Source organism: Melospiza melodia, chromosome 23, assembly GCF_035770615.1.
Source record: "Melospiza melodia melodia isolate bMelMel2 chromosome 23, bMelMel2.pri, whole genome shotgun sequence".
In the NCBI taxonomy this organism is placed as follows: domain Eukaryota; kingdom Metazoa; phylum Chordata; class Aves; order Passeriformes; family Passerellidae; genus Melospiza; species Melospiza melodia.
This window is the reverse complement of record NC_086216.1, coordinates 8,691,139-8,710,785: the sequence shown is the minus strand read 5'-3', so window position 1 is coordinate 8,710,785 and position 19,647 is coordinate 8,691,139. Positions and strand designations below refer to the sequence as shown.

At 49.2% G+C, this 19,647-nt stretch overlaps 1 protein-coding gene across 1 annotated transcript; it reads right to left on the bottom strand.

The window, feature by feature from the left end:
• Positions 1-1,070: 1,070 nt before the first annotated feature.
• STC1 (stanniocalcin 1) lies at positions 1,071-19,161 on the bottom strand. The gene is made up of 4 exons (XM_063175307.1): positions 19,005-19,161; positions 15,691-15,833; positions 13,208-13,419; positions 1,071-4,611 (listed from the first exon to the last, which is right to left on the bottom strand). The coding sequence occupies exons 1-4, from the start codon at positions 19,120-19,122 to the stop codon at positions 4,341-4,343; spliced, it is 744 nt and encodes a 247-aa protein (XP_063031377.1). The 5' UTR covers positions 19,123-19,161; the 3' UTR covers positions 1,071-4,340.
• Positions 19,162-19,647: the final 486 nt, after the last annotated feature.

Sequence of the window (19,647 nt, the reverse complement as noted above, 5' to 3'; positions counted from 1 at the left end):
AAAAATTGAATAAATTAATTCTAAATGATATTAACTTTACATGATATTTATATTTATTTTATAAATTTATTTTATAAAAGTGAAAATTTTATCCTATTGTCATCAACAGCCCAATAAAGACTCGGACACCAAAACCCTTTAAATTTGACTTTTTTATTTCATTGCAGAAGAAAATCCAATGTGGGCCTCATTACGTTATGCATCTTTAATTATAAAAATAAGCAAAGAAAATAACTTGCCTCTCTCTCCTCGCTATGATATGTTTCAAATAACCTTTATATGAACACACGGAGCTTTACAAATGTCATGGAAACAATAAATAAGGACATATACCAGATATGCTCACTGTTTATTCCAGTACTCAGCAAAAAAAAACCAAAACCCAAAACCCCCCCCAAAACCCCCAAACTCTCTCCCTTTTCCCTTTCCTAGGTCTCTTTAAATTATAAATACAAATAATGCAAATTCCAAATGGCACAAAAACGTCTAAAGTGCAAACAAACACGAGACTCATGCAAACCTTCCCAGAGAAGCCCCTCCCCGCCCCGAGAGAAAAAAAATCCTTTTGTGACACCAAAACCACGAAGCAGAGATGAACTCCAGGGTGAAATTGCTGGACTTGGTCGTGGGGGTCATTCCCCACCCCGAGGGATCTCTCACCCCGAATCCAAACCTTTCCCTCATTCCTGAGGGATGGGCAGAGCTCCCAAATCCCCTCAGAAGAGATCCCAAATTTCCCTCCTGAGGGATGGGGACAGCTGGGAGTGTCCAGGTCCCGTGAGGGATCCCAAATTCCTCCCTGCTCCAGCACAGGGACAAAAGTGGCCTCAACGCAGCTCAAAAATTGGGAATTGTGGTTTTTTTGGGACAGGGATGGCACTGGGGGAGCTCCCTGGGGTATTTCCAGGGATGATCCCCTGGGCCACCACAGCAAACCCCACCAGGGGCAATCATCTCCCCGCTCTTCTTCCCACCCACATTCAGCAAGGTTGGAATTACTGCTGGAAAGGGAAATTTCATTCTGCACCCCAAAAAAAGGTGGGACTGGGAGGCCCAAGGCTCCTCCCCGGCCCAAATCTGCTCCAAGCGCCTTTATGGGGTTGCAGAGCAATGGGTGGGTGGAGAAGCCACTTTCCATATCCCTGCCCAGGTGTCCTTGGAAAGCTCCCGGGAGCTTTGGGGTCCCACAGTGGGAGCTGTGGAGCACTCCCAGGTGGGGCTGGAGCGCTGCCCCGAGGCAGGGAAAGACTTTTTGTGACCAATTCCCAAATAAAAGCACGGACTGGAGGCACAAACCCCAGCAGAATTCCCTGGCTCCCAACAGCTGCAGGGTGGGGAGTCAGGGATGCGCTCCTGGGATCAATTCCTAAATATAATCCCAATTTTAGGGTTGGGATATTCCAGAAGCTTTTGGGTTTCACCTCTCAGAACTTCTTTGTGTTGGCCTCTCAATCCCTGCCTGATTCAGGAACTTTGCATCTTCCTTGCCCTGCACGGCTCTGTTCAGAGTATCCCAAAAAAAATTACAAATTCCAACCCTCCACCAATATCAGCAATTATTTTTTTGCTGCTTCCAATTCTCTGCCAACACTTCTACATTTCGTGAAGACAGCGACATCTGAAACGCTGCCACTGCATCTGGTTTTGATATTTTAGCAGCAAGTTCTGGTTTAAAGGCTTTGTGGTTTCCCAAACAACACAAAAAATAAAATAATATTGCTTCAGGTTTCCAGAAGAAAAAAAGAGATCCCTCCTTTATCAGCTCTCCAACGCTCTGAGGCAGAGTCTCCCACGCTGCAGGGACTCCGAGGCTTGGATTTGGGATTGGCCTGGTGGATCCCACACCACAAAAGGGCCTTTGGTGGATCCCAATCAACAAAGGGCATTTGGTGGATCCCAATCCACAAAGGACATTTGGTGGATCCCAATCAACAAAGGGCATTTGGTGGATCCCACACCACAAGGGGCAATGGGTGGGTCCCGCACCACAAAGGGAATTGGGTGGACAAAACATCACAGAGGACATTTGGTGGATCCCAATCCACAAAGGACATTTGGTGGGTCCCAATCCACAAAGGACACTTGGTGGATCCCACATCACAGAGGGCATTGGGTGGATCCCACACCACAAAGGATATTTGGTGGATCCCACACCACAGAGGGCACTGGGTAGGTCCCACACCACAAAGGGCATTTGGTGGATCCCAATCCACAAAGGACATTTGGTGGATCCCAATCCACAAAGGACATTTGGTGGGTCCCACACCACAAAGGACACTTGGTGGATCCCACACCACAAAGGGCATTGGGTGGACAACATATCACAGAGGACATTTGGTGGATCCCAATCCACAAAGGACATTTGGTGGGTCCCAATCCACAAAGGACACTTGGTGGATCCCACATCACAGAGGGCATTGGGTGGATCCCACACCACAAAGGATATTTGGTGGGTCCCACACTACAAAGGGCCTCTGGTGGGTCCCACACCACAAAGGGCCTTTGGTGGATTCCACGCCACAAAGGGAATTGGGTGGACAACACATCACAGAGGACATTTGGTGGGTCCCACACCACAAAGGGCATTTGGTGGATCCCAATCCACAAAGGGCATTTGATGGATCCCACACCACAAAGGGCATTGGGTGGGTCCCACACCACAAAGGGCATTTGGTGGATCCCAATACACAAAGGACACTTGGTGGGTCCCACATCACAGAGGGCATTGGGTGGATCCCACACCACAAAGGACACTTGGTGGGTCCCACACCACAAAGGGCCTCTGCCTCTGATCCCACCACAAAGGGCATTGGGTGGATCCAAAGGGCATTTTTGGGCTCACCAGGGCCTGGCTGTGCCGTGGAGCAGCTTTGGGGCCTCCAGCTCTGCTCCTCTTCCCAGAGCCCGCTGAGGAGGAGGAGGAGGGTGGAGGAAGGGCAGCTCCCAGAGCATTCATTGTGTCCTCAGCTCTCCTGCTGGAGCTTGAGAGAATTACAGATTTTCCCTGCCTTGCCCCAGAAATCCTGAGGGGAATTTTGCCCCATGAGATTCCCAAAGGATCTGACAATTCCAGAAATCCCAGCAGCTCTGCCCTGGCTCTAAGTGCATTTCCTGGCAGCCCAGTGGGGACAGGACTGACCAGCCTGAACTTGGGTTTTTAATGGATTTTGCCTCAATTTCAGCTCTGAAAGGCTGTTCCTGGTCCTGCGATTCCCATTCTAAACCTTCCCCCTCTTCCTTTCTTAAAAGGCCACAGAGTGGAATGTGAATTCCTGACTATGACAGAGGTGCTGCTTCCAGGAAAAAGAAAGCAATAATAATAATAACAAAAATAATAACAATAATAATAATAATAATAAAAGAAAGAGCTGACTTACAAAACTCAGTTTAGGCAATAAAGTTATTCTGTTCTGCTCCTTTGGAGCAGACTCTGGTGGAGTTTATGTACAGTACAGACAGATTTTAGCACTATTTATACCACAGTTAGAGCAAGGCCTTTAATACTCTAATCTTAAGACAGGCTTTGTTTCTGTTAGGCTTGGTTTAAAGCTTCAGGCAGTTAAATACAGTACAGAGATGTGAGCTTTGAAATACAACACACGATTATGGGACCTCCTGACCAGCTGCAGCCACAACCTCTTTCCATGGTGGAACACGTCCCTCTCCTGCTTTTGGGCTTTGTGGGGTGGTTTGAGCTCATTTTGCACCGTGGTGCCAGCTCCTGGTGATTAAACCACGCAGCGAGTTTGGTAAATCCCGACTTAAACATATTCACAGGAAGGAATCAGGGATGAGGGTGACACTACAGGACCAGGAACGTGACATCCATGCTCGTCCATGGCCAGCACAGATTCATGACATGAATCCCACGGATGTTTTTAGGATTTGTGAGAGCTTTTAGGATGTGAGAGTTTTTAGTGCATTTTTCATCACCTGCAGGAGAGGAGCGGCTCCTCCCCTCAGTGCCGAACCTCCAGGCCTGGCTGGTGTCAGCACAACAGCTTGGGACAAACTCAGCCTCCAAACCTTGGGAGTTTGGTGCCTGAAGGCCCAACCACTATAGGGATCTACTAAAGACTAAGATTTTTTGGGACAACAGATTTTTGTGTGGGGAAGAGAAGAGACAGAGCCGTCTGGCTGGCGGGAAAGCCGCGACACCGAACACAGACCCATGCAGAAGTGTTGTTGGAGAGGAACAGAGAAGATGAACAAACGAAACGAGCCCTAAGGAACTAAACCCAGCTCCTGGGGGTCACAACACCTACAGTCCGCTGGCTTTGGGTGCAGCACTCCTAGAGCAGAGCCCTCAGCTTTGGTCGTGCTCGGCCTGCCCGGCCCGGTCAGGCGCGCTCGGCGGAGCCGCGCTTGGCGTGGGCGGCTGTGGAGCCCTCACCTCGCAGGTTCCTGAGCAGCAGCTTCAGCTTCTGGGGCTCCGAGAGCCTCCTGCGCAGCAGCTCGGAGCGGGGGTGGCCCTGGGCGCAGTGGTCGCTCTGCAGCAGGTGGAACAGGCTGGCCATGTTGGGGCCCAGCTTCTCCATCAGGCTCTCCTTGATGGTGCTCACCGTGTCCTCGTCGCACTCCAGCAGGCTCCGAACCAGCTTGTTGTAATACCTGCAGGACAAGGACCTGGTTAGCCCACGGTGTCACCCTGTAGCAGGCTCTGGGCTTGCTAGGGCCTCATGGAGAGTCGAAGCTTAAAGATAGGAAATGCCAAGTCATGGTGAAATAGTGTAGCCATGGAATTTTCTGAAAAATCCTTTCCTTAGAATTTTTCCTCCTGAGAAGCTGAGAAGCCTCAGGAACAAAATGTAAACATTGATTATCTGCTGCTGTGGAATGCAACAGGTCATCTGTGATTGGTCTCATGTGGTTGTTTCTAATTAATGGCCAATCACAGTCAGCTGGCTCGGGCTCTCTGTCTGACACAAAAGCCTTTGTTATCATTTCTTCTTTTTCTATTCTTAGCCAGCCTTCTGATAAAATCCTTTCTTCTATTATTTTAGTATAGTTTTAATATAATATATATAATAAAATAATAAATCAAGCCTTCTGAAACATGGAGTCAGATCCTCGTCACAAAAGAGCAAGAAGCCCCTCTCTTCCATCTTTCAGACCCCTGCTTATCTCTGTGTAACCCCATAGGTCACTTTCCCTTAACTCCTGCTACTGGACAATTCTGGATCCCCCTATACCCTATATAAAGGGTTGTTTTAGCCCATTCTGGTCAGAAGAGCTGTCCCTGGAACCCTTCACAGATCCCCAGTAAAGACATTGCTGTGGAACTCCAGAGCTGCCTTCTCCTCTCTCATGTCTGCATTCTCGGCCTTCATCAGCACCTTAGCAAGCAAAGAGCTGAAATCATGAGAGAGCTGACAAATCCCTAAAGAGCTGATATCCCTTAAGCTCGCTAAGGTTGCCTGGGGCTGAGAGCAGCCTGGGTACTCAGACACTCTGTCCCCAAAAGAGGACTGAATTATCCAGTGCTGCCTGCTTGGGGGTGAACCAGCCCAGCAGGAAATCGGGATATCACCCAGCCAGGTGAAAAAACTGCAAAAATCAGGGTTTTTAACTCAGCCAGAGTGTGTTTGGAACTGATTTCTGACGGTGTTGTGGCAGAATTTTTAAGGTTGGGAAAGGACCATGGAGATCTATTTCCTATCACAGAAAACTCTCTTGTACATGGAGGTATTTTTTTCTTGTCTATCCAGAAAATGGCAACATTGGGAAGGCAAAATTATACTGGGGGGAGTAAAAATGGAACTTGTGTAGCAAATTTTGGGGGGGGAAATTGGAACCTTTCAAAGAGGATTTCTGGGAGAGGAGCAGGCAGCTCTGTGGAGGCCCAGGTTAAACTGATAGACGGGGCAGATCAGCGGAAAGAAAAAGTCTTTTCTTTTCATGTCCTGCTTTAGAAAGGGACATGGGGACACTTGGGCAGCGCTGGTTGTGCTCCTCTGAGAGGACCAAGCCCTGGAGCCTCTCCCAAGGCACAGGAGCTCCTCCCCAGCCCAGCAGAGGATATTGTGACAAATTGAGGAACAAAAGCAGCAGGATTTCCCAGCTCTGAGGGGAGGCTGAGGGCTCCCAGGGCCCCCACTCCACACCCTGGGCATGGAGGTGCTGTGCCCCTGGCACAGGAGAGGAACACCATGGCCAAAATTCTGATTTAATTGCTCTAAACCAGCAGCTGCCCCAGCTCTGGGAGGGGAGGGGTGAGCACCGCGGGTTTGGAGTGGTCCTGGTGGATCGGGAAGGTAAAACAAGGAGCTGAGAGATCAGGAATGGGTTAAAGGCTGTGATTTACTCTCTGCTCAACACCAGAGCTCCTGGAGCTTTGGGAAGGGAAATAATTGATGTTGGCAGCAACAGATCCTGCCGGGATCCCAGCCTGGCCTGGCCTCCGAGCCACGACTGCTCCATCCCTGTGGCACCATTCCCTCCGTCCCTCCTGTCCCTTTCCCTGCACAGCCCTCACAAGGACCAGAAGGGGGAGAAGCAGGCCAGCCCAAGCCTGGCAGATTCCTGGGGACAGATCTTTAGCACACGCAATCCACTGTCACTTCCATTCCCTTTGTCCCTCTCGTCCCTTTCCCTTACAAGGGCCAGAGGGAGGAGCAGCCCAGCCCAAGCCTGGCAGATCCCTGGATTCCCTGGGGACAGGTCCTTGGACAATCCACGGTCACTTCCAGCCCCAGTGAGGCTTCCCCTGCCTCCTCTCCAGCTGCACCTTCCGCTCCCAGCAGCGCTGGGCACAAATTCCTTGTCCAAGGAGCAGCCAGGTGTGGTGGCAGAGAAAGAAAGAAAGAAAGAAAGAAAGAAAGAAAGAAAGAAAGAAAGAAAGAAAGAAAGAAAGAAAGAAAGAAAGAAAGAAAGAAAGAAAGAAAGAAAGAAAGAAAGAAAGAAAGAAAGAAAGAAAGAAAGAAAGAAAGAAAGAAAGAAAGAAAGAAAGAAAGAAAGAAAGAAAGAAAGAAAGAAAGAAAGAAAGAAAGAAAGAAAGAAAGAAAGAAAGAAAGAAAGAAAGAAAGAAAGAAAGAAAGAAAGAAAGAAAGAAAGAAAGAAAGAAAGAAAGAAAGAAAGAAAGAAAGAAAGGAAGGAAGGAAGGAAGGAAGGAAGGAAGGAAGGAAGGAAGGAAGGAAGGAAGGAAGGAAGGAAGGAAGGAAGGAAGAGAAGAAAGAAAGAAAGAAAGAAAGAAAGAAAGAAAGAAAGAAAAGAAAGAAAGAAAGAAAGAAAGAAAGAAAGAAAGAAAGAAAGAAAGAAAGAAAGAAAGAAAGAAAGAAAGAAAGAAAGAGAGGAAGGAAGGAAGAAAGAGAGGAAGGAAGGAAGGAAGGAAGGAAGGAAGGAAGGAAGGAAGGAAGGAAGGAAGGAAGGAAGGAAGGAAGGAAGGAAGAGAAAGGAAGGAAGAAAGAAAGAAAAGAAAAGAAAGAAAAGAAAAGAAAAGAAAAGAAAAGAAAAGAAAAGAAAAGAAAAGAAAAGAAAAGAAAAGAAAAGAAAAGAAAGAAAGAAAAGAAAAGAAAAGAAAAGAAAAGAAAAGAAAAGAAAAGAAGTTTTCCCAGAATCAGCCTGGGAAGGTTTGAGGAGCTGTAGATAAACAGTGATATCCAATAATTAAAAACAACCTGCAGGTGTTGTTTCTCTAGTATCTGTTTTCTTGTTATTCTCATAAGATTGTTCATAGATGGGTGTATAATCATTTATATGTTATAAACATCAGATTGTTTACAAATGGGTGTATAGCCATTTATATTTTATGTTATAAACCATTTATAGCAATCATAAGATTGTTATAAATGGTTTATAAATTGTTCATTAGCCAATAGTGATGGTGTTTTAGTTAGAGGACCAATCAGGTCCACCTGTAGTGAACTAGGGTATAAAAAGCAATGGGTTTCTCAATAAATAGAATTAACTTTCTGTGAATGCCTTGGGAGTCCAGGTCACTAAAACTGAATTAACTTTCTGTGAATGCCTTGGGAGTCCAGGTCACTAAAACTGAATTAACTTTCTGTGAATGCCTTGGGAGTCCAGGTCACTTTTTCCCCAGGCCTGACTCACACACTGACAGCACAGGGGTGCTGCTGTGCATTCCCAACCCTGCTGAGAATTCCCCCAAGGAATGTTCCCCCAGGATTAGGGCTGGGAGAGCTCCTGGCACCTCCCTGTGCCAGGGAACATCTTCCCAGGGAGACAGAGCTGGGAAAAAGGGCAGCAGGCCCACACTCGCCGGGATTTCTGCCTGAAAGGAACTTATTTTAAGCACTTTAAGGTCACGCTGACATTTTTCCACAGGAGCAGAGAGGAGAACAACCTGCAGGTGGAGGAGGGGAAGGAAGAGGGAAATGAGAGTTCCCATTGAAAATCCTTTCCCAACTCTCAGCCCCGGGGAGGTCAGGTGAGGTCAGAGCTGCACAAAGGGATCAGGCTCTGGCTCGCTCTGAGCAGGGCTGGGAGGGTTTGGAGTGGAGCAAAGCTGAGCCAGCCACAAACCCGGCTTAAACCAGGGCCAGACACAGAGCCCATCCAGCGCCGCGGTTTCCACGCCGGGACACCTTCCAGAGCTGGGCTGTGAGCAGAGGTTCCCCTGCCCCAGCTGGGGTGGCAGCAGGATGCAATGACCTTTAAGGACTTCCCCTGGGGCCGGGCCAAGTGGCACATTCTGATCCCGGGCTGGGAAAGCAGGATGCTCCCGAGCCCTCAGCCTCACCTCGGAGCTGGGAAATCCTGCTGCTTTTGTTCCTCAGCGTGTCACAATATCCTCTGCGGGGCTGGGGAGGAGCTCCTGGGCCTCGGGAGAGGCTCCAGGGCTGGGTCCTCTCAGAGGAGCACGACCAGCACTGCCCAAGTGTCCCCATGTCCCCTTCCAAAGCAGGACATGGTAAGAAAAGGTTTTTTCTTTCTGCTGAGCTGCCCAGCCCATCAGTTTAACCCGGGACTCCACAGAGCTGCCTGCTTCTCTCCCAGTCCTCCAGAAATCCTCTTTGAAAGGTTCCAATTTCCCCCCCAAATTTGCTGCACAAGTTCCATTTTTACTCCCCCCAGTATAATTTTGCCTTCCCAATGTTGCCATTTTCTGGATAGACAAGAAAAAATTATCTACAAGAGAGTTTTCTGTGATAGGAAATGGATCTCCATGATCCTTGTGGGTCCCTCCCAGCTCTGGATATTCTGGGATTCTCTGAATAAATTCATGCTGCTTGATGTATCATGAAATGTATTCATCACCTGCACACCTGTCCTGGGACAGGTCTGGAGGTTTGGGCTGCTCCTGGACCCAGCCAAGGCCATCCCAGAGGAGCTGAGGACAGGACCCAGTGCTCTGTTTGCACTCCAGTTCTGGGGTCATTTACTCCAACCTCTCCAAAAGGTCCCTTTTATCCCAATCACAAGACTCAGCACTGATTGTTCCACAACTGGGAGCAAGAAATCCCTGCCCTGCAGCGTGACTGCAGCAGCCCTGAGGCTCCCTGTGTCCCTTGTCCTTGGAGAATGGGGACAGGCCCAGGGGAAGGTGCCAGGCACCAGTGTGACATTGCCATCCCTGCAGGGACAGGGCAGGGCTGCCCAGGGGAAGGTGCCAGGTGGGACATTGCCATCCCTGCAGGGACAGGGACAGGGCAGGGCTGCCCAGGGGAAGGTGCCAGGCAGCAGAGTGACATTCCCACGGGGACAGGGGACAGCTCCAAGGCATCACAGGCTGTCCCCACGTTTGACAATGCCAGTGCCCCCACAAAAATCTGTTCTCCCTGGCGTCTGCTGTGAGATGTGACCAGACATGGAGCAAAGCAGGAGCTCTGACCTCCTCAACCCAGCAGAACCAAGAGAAAGTTCCCCTGGCATTTCTCTGCTTTTAACCCCTCTGTTCTCAGAGGTGTATCCATGGTCTCAGTGGCCGCACCAGGTGCCAATATTCCAATTTCAGCTCTGATTGGTTTGACCACAAACTCCAAAAAAACCTCACTTCCTTTTTAGACCAGGACACCAGAGATGCGGAACATGGGGTTGGCACAGGGGGGTCATACAGGACCAGGGATGCTGGCTCCTTGTGGTGTCACATTTTAGTTAAATGTTGTGCTCTGTCTCACCCCTCGTTATTCCAAGCCCGTGATCCTCCCCTGAAGTATCATGGATCTGAAATCCCCTTGGCCCAAGTCTGATTCTGTGGCCACTTTTGAATCTCCCTCTTAAGCTGTAAGGGGGAAATCACAGATTCTCTTTTGGCACTTGTTTCTCTTAATCTTTTCTTCCTAACAAAAAAAAGGATGAATTGTGGTGTCACATTTTAGATAAATGGTGTGCTCTGTCTCACCCCTTGAATATGTACGGTTTAATCCAAGCCTGACCCTCCCCTGGAATATCGTGGATCTGAAATCCCACCGGCCCAAGTCTGATTCCGTGCCCACTTTGAATCTCCCTGTTCAGCTCTGTGAGGGAGACCACAGACTCTCTCTTGGCACTTATTTCTCTTAATCTTTTCTTTCTAACAAAAAAGGGTGAATTGTGGTGTCATATTTTAGTTAAATGGTGTGCTCTGTCTCACCCCTCATTATTCCAAGCCCGTGATCCTCCCCTGAAGTATCATGGATCTGTAATCCCCTTGGCCCAAGTCTGATTCTGCGGCCACTTTGAATCTCCCTCTTAAGCTGTAAGGGGGAAATCACAGATTCTCTTTTGGCACTTGTTTCTCTTAATCTTTTCTCCCTAACAAAAAAAAGGGTGAATTGTGGTGTCACATTTTAGATAAATGGTGTGCTCTGTCTCACCCCTCGAAAATGTAGGGTTTAATCCAAGCCTGTGATCCTCCCCTGGAATATCATGGATCTGAAATCCCACTGGCCCAAGGCTTACTTGCACCCACTTTGAATCTCCCTGTTAAGCTTTGAGGGGAGACCAGAGATTGCTCTTGGTCCTTCTCTCCCTCCCTTCTCCCTCAGAAACCATGCTGCTCCTGAGGGTGGGACCCCCAATAATTAGCCCCATCAGTAATTAGCACCCCCAGAATCCACGTGGAGTCTCCTTGCCTGCCTGCTGCAAGGGAACGCACAGTTTAGGGCACTCCCCAGGGACCACAAACAAAGAGCAACAGCTCTTTTCATTTCCCTGGGCTTTGCAGCAGTGTGGTGACCTGGAGGACAAGAATCCTGGAGGACAAGAATCCTGGAGGACAAGGATTCTGGAGGACAAGGATTTTGGAGGACAAGGATTTTGGAGGACAAGGATTCTGGAGGACAAGGATTCTGGAGGACAAGGATTCTGGAGGACAAGGATTCTGGAGGACAAGGATTTTGGAGGACAAGGATTCTGGAGGACAAGCATTCATTTCCCAGTGCCATATGAGCCCCAGGAAGGGCATGGCTGTGAACACCTTTAAGTTGTGATTTACCAAACTCTCTGCACGGTTTGGCCACCTGGAGCTGGCACCACGGTGCAAAATGAGCTCAAACCACCCACAGACCCCCAAAGCAGGAGAGGGACGTGTGCCACCATGGAAAGAGGCCGTGGCTGGAGCTGGGTATGAGATCCCATCATCAGGAGAAGGGAATGATGGAAATGGATGGAGAAGGCCAGGCTGGACAGGGCTTGGAGCAATCGGGGACAGGGGAAAGTGTCCCTGTGCTTGGAGGGGTGGGATGAGATGGGGTTTAAGGTCCCTTCCCACCCAAACCATTCCATGATTCCCTGAGCAGCTCAATGTGCCACACACGCCGAATTAATCCACCTGATTGGGATCATTGACCATTACAGAACACCCAAACAAACAAACAAAAAAATTAAATTAACATTTAAACAAGCTCCAGGCTTTGGAGTAAGGGACGTCTGGATAATTTTATGGTTCTCCTCTGGGAATTCTTTTAAATGTATTTCCCCAAAGGAGAAATAATGGATTTCCCCAAAGGAGAAATAAATACATTTCCCAAAAGGAGAAATAAATGTGTTTGCCCAGAAAGGGAAATATGTGTATTTCCCAAAGTGTAAAACAAGCACAAAGGGAAATAAATATGTTTTCAAAAAGGGAAATAAATGTATTTGCCCAAAAAGGGAAATACGTATATTTCCCAAAATGTAAAACAAGTGTGTTTTCCCAAAAAGGCAAAGAAAGGAATTTTCTCAAAAAGTGAAATAAATATATTTTCTCAGAATGGGAAATAAAGGTATTTGCCCAAAAAGGGACAGACATGTATTTTCCAAATTGAAAAGCAAGTGTGTTTTCCCAAAAAGGAAAATAAATTAATTTCCCACAAAAGGGAAATAAATGTGTTTCCCAAAAAGGAAAATAAAGGAATTTTCCCATAAAGGGGAAATAAATGTATTTTCCCAGAATGGGAAATAAATATTTTTTCCCAGAAAGGGAAATGTGTGTATTTCCCAACATGAACAAGTGTATTTTCCCAAAAAGGAAAACAAAGGCATTTTCTCAAAAGGGGAAATAAATGTATTTCCCAAAATCAACGACAAGTGCATTTTCCCATAAAGGAAAATGAATGAATTTTCCAGAAAGGGAAGTAAATGTATTTTCCCAGAATGGGAAATAAATATATTTGCCCAGAAAGGGACAGACATGTATTTCCCAAAATGAACAGCAAGTGTATTTTCCCAAAAAGGGAAATTAATGTGTTTCCCAAAAAGGAAAATAAAGGAATTTTCCCAAAAAGGAAAATAAAGGAATTTTCCCAAAAGGGGAAATAAATGTATTTTCCCAAAAGGGGAAATAAATGTATTTCCCCTGAAATGGAAATTTGTGCATTTCCCAAAATGAGCAACAAGTGTGTTTTTCCACAAAGGAAAACAAGGAATTTTCCCAAAAGGGGAAATAAACGCATTTCCCAAAATGAACAACAAGTGTGTTTTTCCACAAAGGAAAACAAGGAATTTTCCCAAAAGGGGAAATAAATGCATTTCCCAAAATGAGCAACAAGTGTGTTTTTCCACAAAGGAAAACAAGGAATTTTCCCAAAAGGGGAAATAAACGCATTTCCCAAAATGAACAACAAGTGTGTTTTCCCCAAAAGGGAAATGTATTTTCCCCAGAAGGGGAAATCAATGTATTTCCCCAGAAGAGCACGGAGAGTGCTGCTGAAGCTGAGCAGGGTGTGCAGAGGCGGGGAGCTTTCCTGGCCGGGGTGTCCCAGGCCCTGCACAGCTTTGTCCCCCGTCCCCCGTGGTCCCTGCCCCTCACCTCCCCTCCGTCTCCCAGCATTTCCCCGTTCCCTACCGGTTGGAGAAGTGGTTTGGGAGCTGCACCACCTCGGTGATGGCCTCGGGGTTGCGGCGGGCGATGCCGCACAGGTCCAGCTTGCTGTAGCACTCCTCCTGCACCTCCGAGATCATCCTCTGGAACGTGGAGCACCTGCGGATGGCCAGGAACACCTTGGAGGTCACCCCGTTGGCGATGCACTTCAGGCTCTCCTTCACGAACGCCTTTCCCTGCACGCGGAAGGAAAACCAACTTCAGCTGAATTCCAGGGAGTCTGGAATAAATTCCAGGGATAAGAACGGGAGCAGGGTCCCGGTGCTAAAGTGATTTCAGCTTTTATTATGAAAAAAGAAAGGCCTAAAGCAAGGGGGCCTGTGGGAATGGGGATGGGGCTGGGAATGGGGATAGGGATGGGAATGGGAATGGGGTTGGGAATGGGAATGAGAAGGGGAATGGGATAGGGATGGGAATGGGAATGGGGTGGGAATGGGAATGGGGATGGGGCTGGGAATGGGGAATGGGAATCGGGGATGGGAATTGGATGAGAAGGGGAATGGAATGGGGTTGGGAATGGGAATGAGAAGAAGAATGGGAATGGGAATGGGGCTAGGAATGGGATGAGAAGGGGAATGGGAATGGGGTTGGGAATGGCAATGGGACTGGGAATGGGGCAGGGGATGAGAATTGGGCAGGGAATGGGGCTGGGAATGGGAATGAGAAGGGGAATGGGGCAGGAAATGGGGCAGGAAATGGGGCAGGAGTGTTCCCGTCGAGGATCCTGCAGCGCCAGCTCTGGGGCTCCTTGAGCAGCCCCAGATGGAGCAGCACAAATTCAGTGGGTCAGAAACCCCTTTTTATCCTGTTTTTTGTCCCTTTGGATTGGTTTCTGTTTGGATCCTTCATTTGCATGAAGGTTTTAGGCCTTGATTGGCCATTCCAGCTCTGTCCAGCCTGGCTCGTGGTGCATTTACTGAGGTGTGTTATGGTACCTTGAGTACCGGATTTCCTACAACTGCCCTTTGAACCCCTTTTACAATAGAATAACCAAACTAACTGCACATGCTTAACGATCCATCAACTATTTTGCAGCAGTTTCTAAATTATTTTTAACAGAATCCAAAGGAAGGAGAAGTGTTGTGGATACTACACCGGGCCTGGCTGTGCTAATTACCCTCCTGCAATCAAGGCAGGGAATGGGATTTGAATGTTCCCGATTACTGCAGGGTTGTCACTCTCAGCAGTCGGGATGCTCTGAACTCCCATTCCCAAAGGATTTAGGCATTGGGAATCTTCAGCCTGGAAGTTCGAGGACCAGAGATGGAGCAGCTCTGCCCCACAGATCAACATCAATTTAATGCCAGCAGTTCAACACTCCTAGTTCAGACCTCAAGAGCCTTTATGAGCTTTTAAATCTGTCCTTGGGAGCACAGGGAACAAGGGGCTGTGTGGATTTTAGGAGGAAAGCACAGAGGGAATGGGATTTTGGCAGAGCAGAGCTCTCCAATATTATCCCGTTTATTCTCCCTGCAATCCCAGTCCGGCCGTGCATTCCCAGACCCGAACGCTTCCAAGCCAAAGCCCAGCCCTGTGCCAGGTCACACAGTCAGGAGATTTATTTTGTTAGAAGAACATTTCTATTTCCTCCTGGAGAGGAAACCTCGCTCTCCACCCCTCGGAACCCTCCGTGCCAAGTCCTCACCCGGAGCGGGGAGAGGGTGGAAAAAGAGCCCTGGAGCCAGAACTGGGGCTGAGAGCAGCAGCAGGAAGGGCTGCAGGGAGGGGAGGGTTAATCCTGCCCAAAGCACGGCTTAAATTAAGGCAGGCACTGAGCAGAGCGCCTTGCACGTGCTTCAGAACCCGCAGGACTTGTCCGGGCCATGAAAAGGCGGCTCCCATTTATTCTCGGCCAGGTTTGATTCATTCCCGACCGGGTTTGATTCTCGGTTGGGTTTGATTCTCGGCTGGGTTTGATTCATTCCCAGCCAGGTTTGATTCATTCCCGGCCAGGTTTGATTCTCGGTTGGGTTTGATTCTCGGCCGGGTTTGATTCATTCCCGGCCGGGTTTGATTCATTCCCGACCAGGTTTGATTCTCGGTTGGGTTTGATTCTTGGTTGGGTTTGATTCATTCCCGGCCGGGTTTGATTCTTGGTTGGGTTTGATTCATTCCCGGCCAGGTTTGATTCATTCCCGGCCAGGTTTGATTCTCAGCCGGGTTTGATTCTCGGCCGGGTTTGATTCTCGGCCGGGTTTGATTCATTCCCGGCCAGGTTTGATTCTCAGTTGGGTTTGATTCTCGGTTGGGTTTGATTCTCGGTTGGGTTTGATTCATTCCCGGCCGGGTTTTATTCTCAGTTGGGTTTGATTCTCAGCTGGGTTTGATTCATTCCCAGCCGGGTTTGATTCTCGGTTGGGTTTGATCCTCGGCCGGGTTTGATTCATTCCTGGCCGGGTTTGATTCATTCCCGGCCGGGTTGGATTCCCATGGTGCCCGGGCCGTACCTGAGTGTCGAATTTAGCAGCGCTGTAGAGGAAGGATTTGCAGATGTCGTACATCCCGTCCGTGTCGCACGTGGAGTTCTCCAGGCAGGCGAAGGCTCCGCAGCCCACCTGGAGGGCACTGTTCAGGCACCGAACCACCTCGGCTGCGACAGAGGGGCACAGGAACGTCAGCACATGGAGAGTGAGCTCTGCCAGCCCCAAAAATCCTGCCCAGCCCCCAAAAATCCTGCCCAACCCCAAAAGTCCTGCCCAGCCCCAAAAATCCTGCCCAGACCCAAAAATCCTGCTCAGGTCCAAAAATCCTGCTCAGGTCCAAAAATCCTGCCCAACCCCAAAAGTCCTGCTCAGCTCCAAAAATCGTGCCCAGCCCCCAAAATCGTGCCCAGACCCAAAAATCCTGCCCAACCCCAAAAATCCTGCTCAGCCCCAAAAATCCTGTTGAGGTCCAAAAATCCTGCCCAGACCCAAAAGTCCTGCCCAACCCCAAAAATCCTGCCCAGACCCAAAAATCCTGCCCAGACCCAAAAATCCTGCTCAGCCCCGGCCAAATCCTGCCCAACCCCAAAAATCCTGCTCAGCCCCAAAAGTCCTGCTCAGCCCCAAAAATCCTGCCCAGACCCAAAAATCCTGCTCAGGTCCAAAAATCCTGCCCAACCCCAAAAATCCTGCTCAGCTCCAAAAATCGTGCCCAGCCCCCAAAATCCTGCCCAGCCCCAAAAACCCTGCCCAGCCCCAAAAATCCTGCCCAGCCCCAAAAATCCTGCCCAGCCCCGGCCAAATCCTGCTCCAGCACTGTGACCAGGCTCAGAGCCTCTCTGAGACCCCAAAATCTGCCTGTGAGAAGAGATGGAGCAGCTGGAGAAGAGAAGGTTCTCCTGGAGAAGAGAAGGCTCCAGGGAGAGCTCAGAGCCCCTCCTGGTACAGAAAAGCAGATTATAAAAAAGAAAGAGAGAGAGAGAGAGAGTTTTTATATGCACAGTGCTAGAACGGCTGGATTGGTTTTAAGCTAAAAGAGGAGAGATTTAGGTCAGGTATTAGGGAGAAAATCCATCCTTGGAGGGCAGCGAGGCCCTGGGACAGGGTGCTCAGAGAGGCTGAGGATTCCCCATCCCTGGAAGTGTCCCCAGGCCAGGTTGGAGCACCCAGGGATGGTGGAATGTGTCCCTGCCCATGGCTGGGGATGGAATGAGCTTTAAGGTCCCTTTCCAACCCAACCCATTTCAAGATTCCATAATTCTATAATTCCATGATTCTACAATCCCATGATTCCGTAATTCCATGATTCTACAATCCCGCGATTCTATAACTCCAGAATTCCACAATTCCACGATTCTCCAATACCATGATTCCGCAATTCCAGAATTCTACACTTCCATGATTCTGTAACTCCAGAATTCCACAATTCCAGAATTCTACACTTCCATGATTCGGTAACTCCAGAATCCCACAATTTCCAGAATTCTACACTTCCATGCTTCTGTAATTCCAGGATTCTACAATCCCAGAATTCTCTGAGGACACGACCGGCGCCCCAAAGAACAGAAATTTCAGCTACCAAAGCCCTCGAGGGTCACACAAGGATTAGAAGAGGCAGCACCTCACACTCCTTGCTGAGATGGGGACCCAAATGCCCATCCCAACCTCATTCTCTCTTCAGGCATTCACATCTTTATCCCAATTCCCTCTGAAGCAGGAGCAGGGATGAGGATGGGCCATGGAAAGCTCTGAGTGCTGAGAGCTCTTCCTTGGCTCATAAAAACCACTGGAAAAGGAGATGGAGGTGTTGGCGAATGCCAACAAGTTGGCAGGAAATTGCACTGATTGGGAGGCATTTGTGCTTTTCTAAAATGCTGAATTACCTAGAAAGAAGATTTGAGCTCGAGACTCAATTCTCAGCACCCAGAAGGACTCGACCCAGCAGCTTGGAGCTAAACTGCCCCGGGAGCTCGCAGGTACGGCCAAAAAGGGGAATTTCTGCTGAGATTCGGGAGGGGAAGGGGAATTCGGGCAGGGAAAGTTCAGGTGACGCCGCTCCGAGGATGATTAAACCCCGAGGCAGCGGCGCGGCTGAACGCGGGGGTGTCCGTGTCATCCCGGCGTTCTCAGAGCGCATCCAGGGCATTTTAACCATGAATCAGCAGAATTGCCACATGATTGCCCTGAAATTAGCCGGGATTAACCTTTCTGGGCGAGCCGAGCATCTGTCCCCTCCCCGTGAACGGGCAAGGCACGTTCGCCGCTCTGCGGCTCAGGTTACCAGACATTCCTGGGGGAGAAAAGCGAGGCCGGGGTCCCCTGGAGTGGGAAAAGGGAGCCTTAGCTGCGACAGAACACACCTTAATAAACCCAACTTGCATGCTGGAGAGAATTCTTTACAACCGGGATTTTCCCCGAAAAAAAAAAAAAGAAGAAATAATATTAAAAAAATCCCCCCAATTAAGCCCCGCTCGTGCTGACGTGCCTGAAGGGAGGAATATTCGGTAATTCATCCCCTCCCCGGTCCGCAGCCTCCCGTAATTAGCTTTCCACAGGTTCCCATCGGAACTTCGCTCGCAGGGCGCGCTCCGATTGTCTCGGGCGAGGGGAGACCCCACGTTCCTATAGCAACCAAATACAAAAGCGAACGGAGCAAACACCCCGCTCCAGCGCCGCAGAGCTAAAACAAGGCAGCTGCTAATGAGCCCCGAACCGGAGCGTTAATATCTTTGCAGTACGGTAGAGGCGGGTTTTTAATTCCCATTGTTCCAGACAATGTCTCCGAGTTATCTAAGCGGCAAAGTCCGCACATCCAAAGCAATTTTTTTTTTTTTTTTTTTTTTTTTTCTCTCTCCATTGTGGAAGCAAGTTTGGAAAATGTCCCCGGTGTATTTTTACAGCGGCAGCTGCCCGATAGCGATCGGTTTGTGACACTTTCTGCGTTCTGCATTCCTCCGAGGCTGCGCCTCTTTGAACACAGAGATGTTCCAGGACAATGGGGCAGTCCCAGCGCCGCGGATCCCACCAAGTTCCTAAAAAGCAAAGGTTTAACCCCAGAGCAGCGCTGCACCGGGGGAGGGACAGGGATGCATGCAAGCAGGAGAATAAAAATGATAAAAAGTGCGCGGAACTGCCTGGGGAGCTGCGGGAGGAGGGGAGAGCCCGGATCGCATCCTCGCTGCTCCGGGAGATTCCTGCTCCAGCCCTGGAAGGAACATTTCTGCTGCCAGCCGGTGAGTTTACAAGGGGAAGGAAAAGGGGGGAAAATGAAAAAGAAGCAGAAAAATCATCAGCAGAGAAATGTGGGGCGGCTGAGGGCAGCGGGGCTGCGGCGTTACCTGAGTTCTGCGCCGCCACCCGCGCTTTCCTGGGGCTCACAGAGTCATTCTGCTCGGCTTCGTGGGATGCGGATGCACTGATCAGCAGCAGCAGCAGCAAACCAGACTTTAGGAGCATTCTTTGACAAGTTTCCGCTAAGTGTGGGGTTGGCTTGGTTTGGTTTTTTTTCCCTTTTTTTTTTTTTTTTTTTTTTTTTTTTTTTCTTTTTCTTCTTTGAGTGGTTGATTTTTTTTTTAATTTTTTTTTTTTTTTTTTTTTTTTTGGACGTGTGCGCCTCTCCTCTTGCACTCGGGCTTGAGCGAAGATGTGGAGCTGGAAGCGAGGGAGGGAAGGAAGGCGGGAGGATCCTGGCGAGGCCGGGGATGAGCGCAGGGATGTGCGGAGGATCCGGGTGGCCCCTCTGGCTGCTGCTCGCTGGGGGACCGCGAGCTGCGAGCGTTTTATAGCCGCCCTTATCGGTCCCCCCGGGCTGCCGAGCCAATCGGTGGCGCTGGGCAGAGCCAGGGGAGGACTGGACTCATTCAAGCCCCGCAAAACTGCAACTTCACAGGAAGAATATTTTCCAGCCCATTAAAAGTACCTGCCAAAGAACAATGAGCGAAAAGTTCATCCTCGGAGGAGCGCTGGGAAAGGGAGGGGATG

Excerpts from the sequence above, each read along its gene's own strand:
- STC1 (XM_063175307.1), bottom strand. The coding sequence starts at position 19,122 with ATGCTCCTAAAGTCTGGTTTGCTGCTGCTGCTGCTGATCAGTGCATCC. Across the intron at positions 15,834-19,004 it reads GGTGGCGGCGCAGAACTCAG|CCGAGGTGGTTCGGTGCCTG; the intron begins GTAACGCCGCAG and ends CCTCTGTCGCAG. Across the intron at positions 13,420-15,690 it reads CTGCTAAATTCGACACTCAG|GGAAAGGCGTTCGTGAAGGA; the intron begins GTACGGCCCGGG and ends TTCCGCGTGCAG.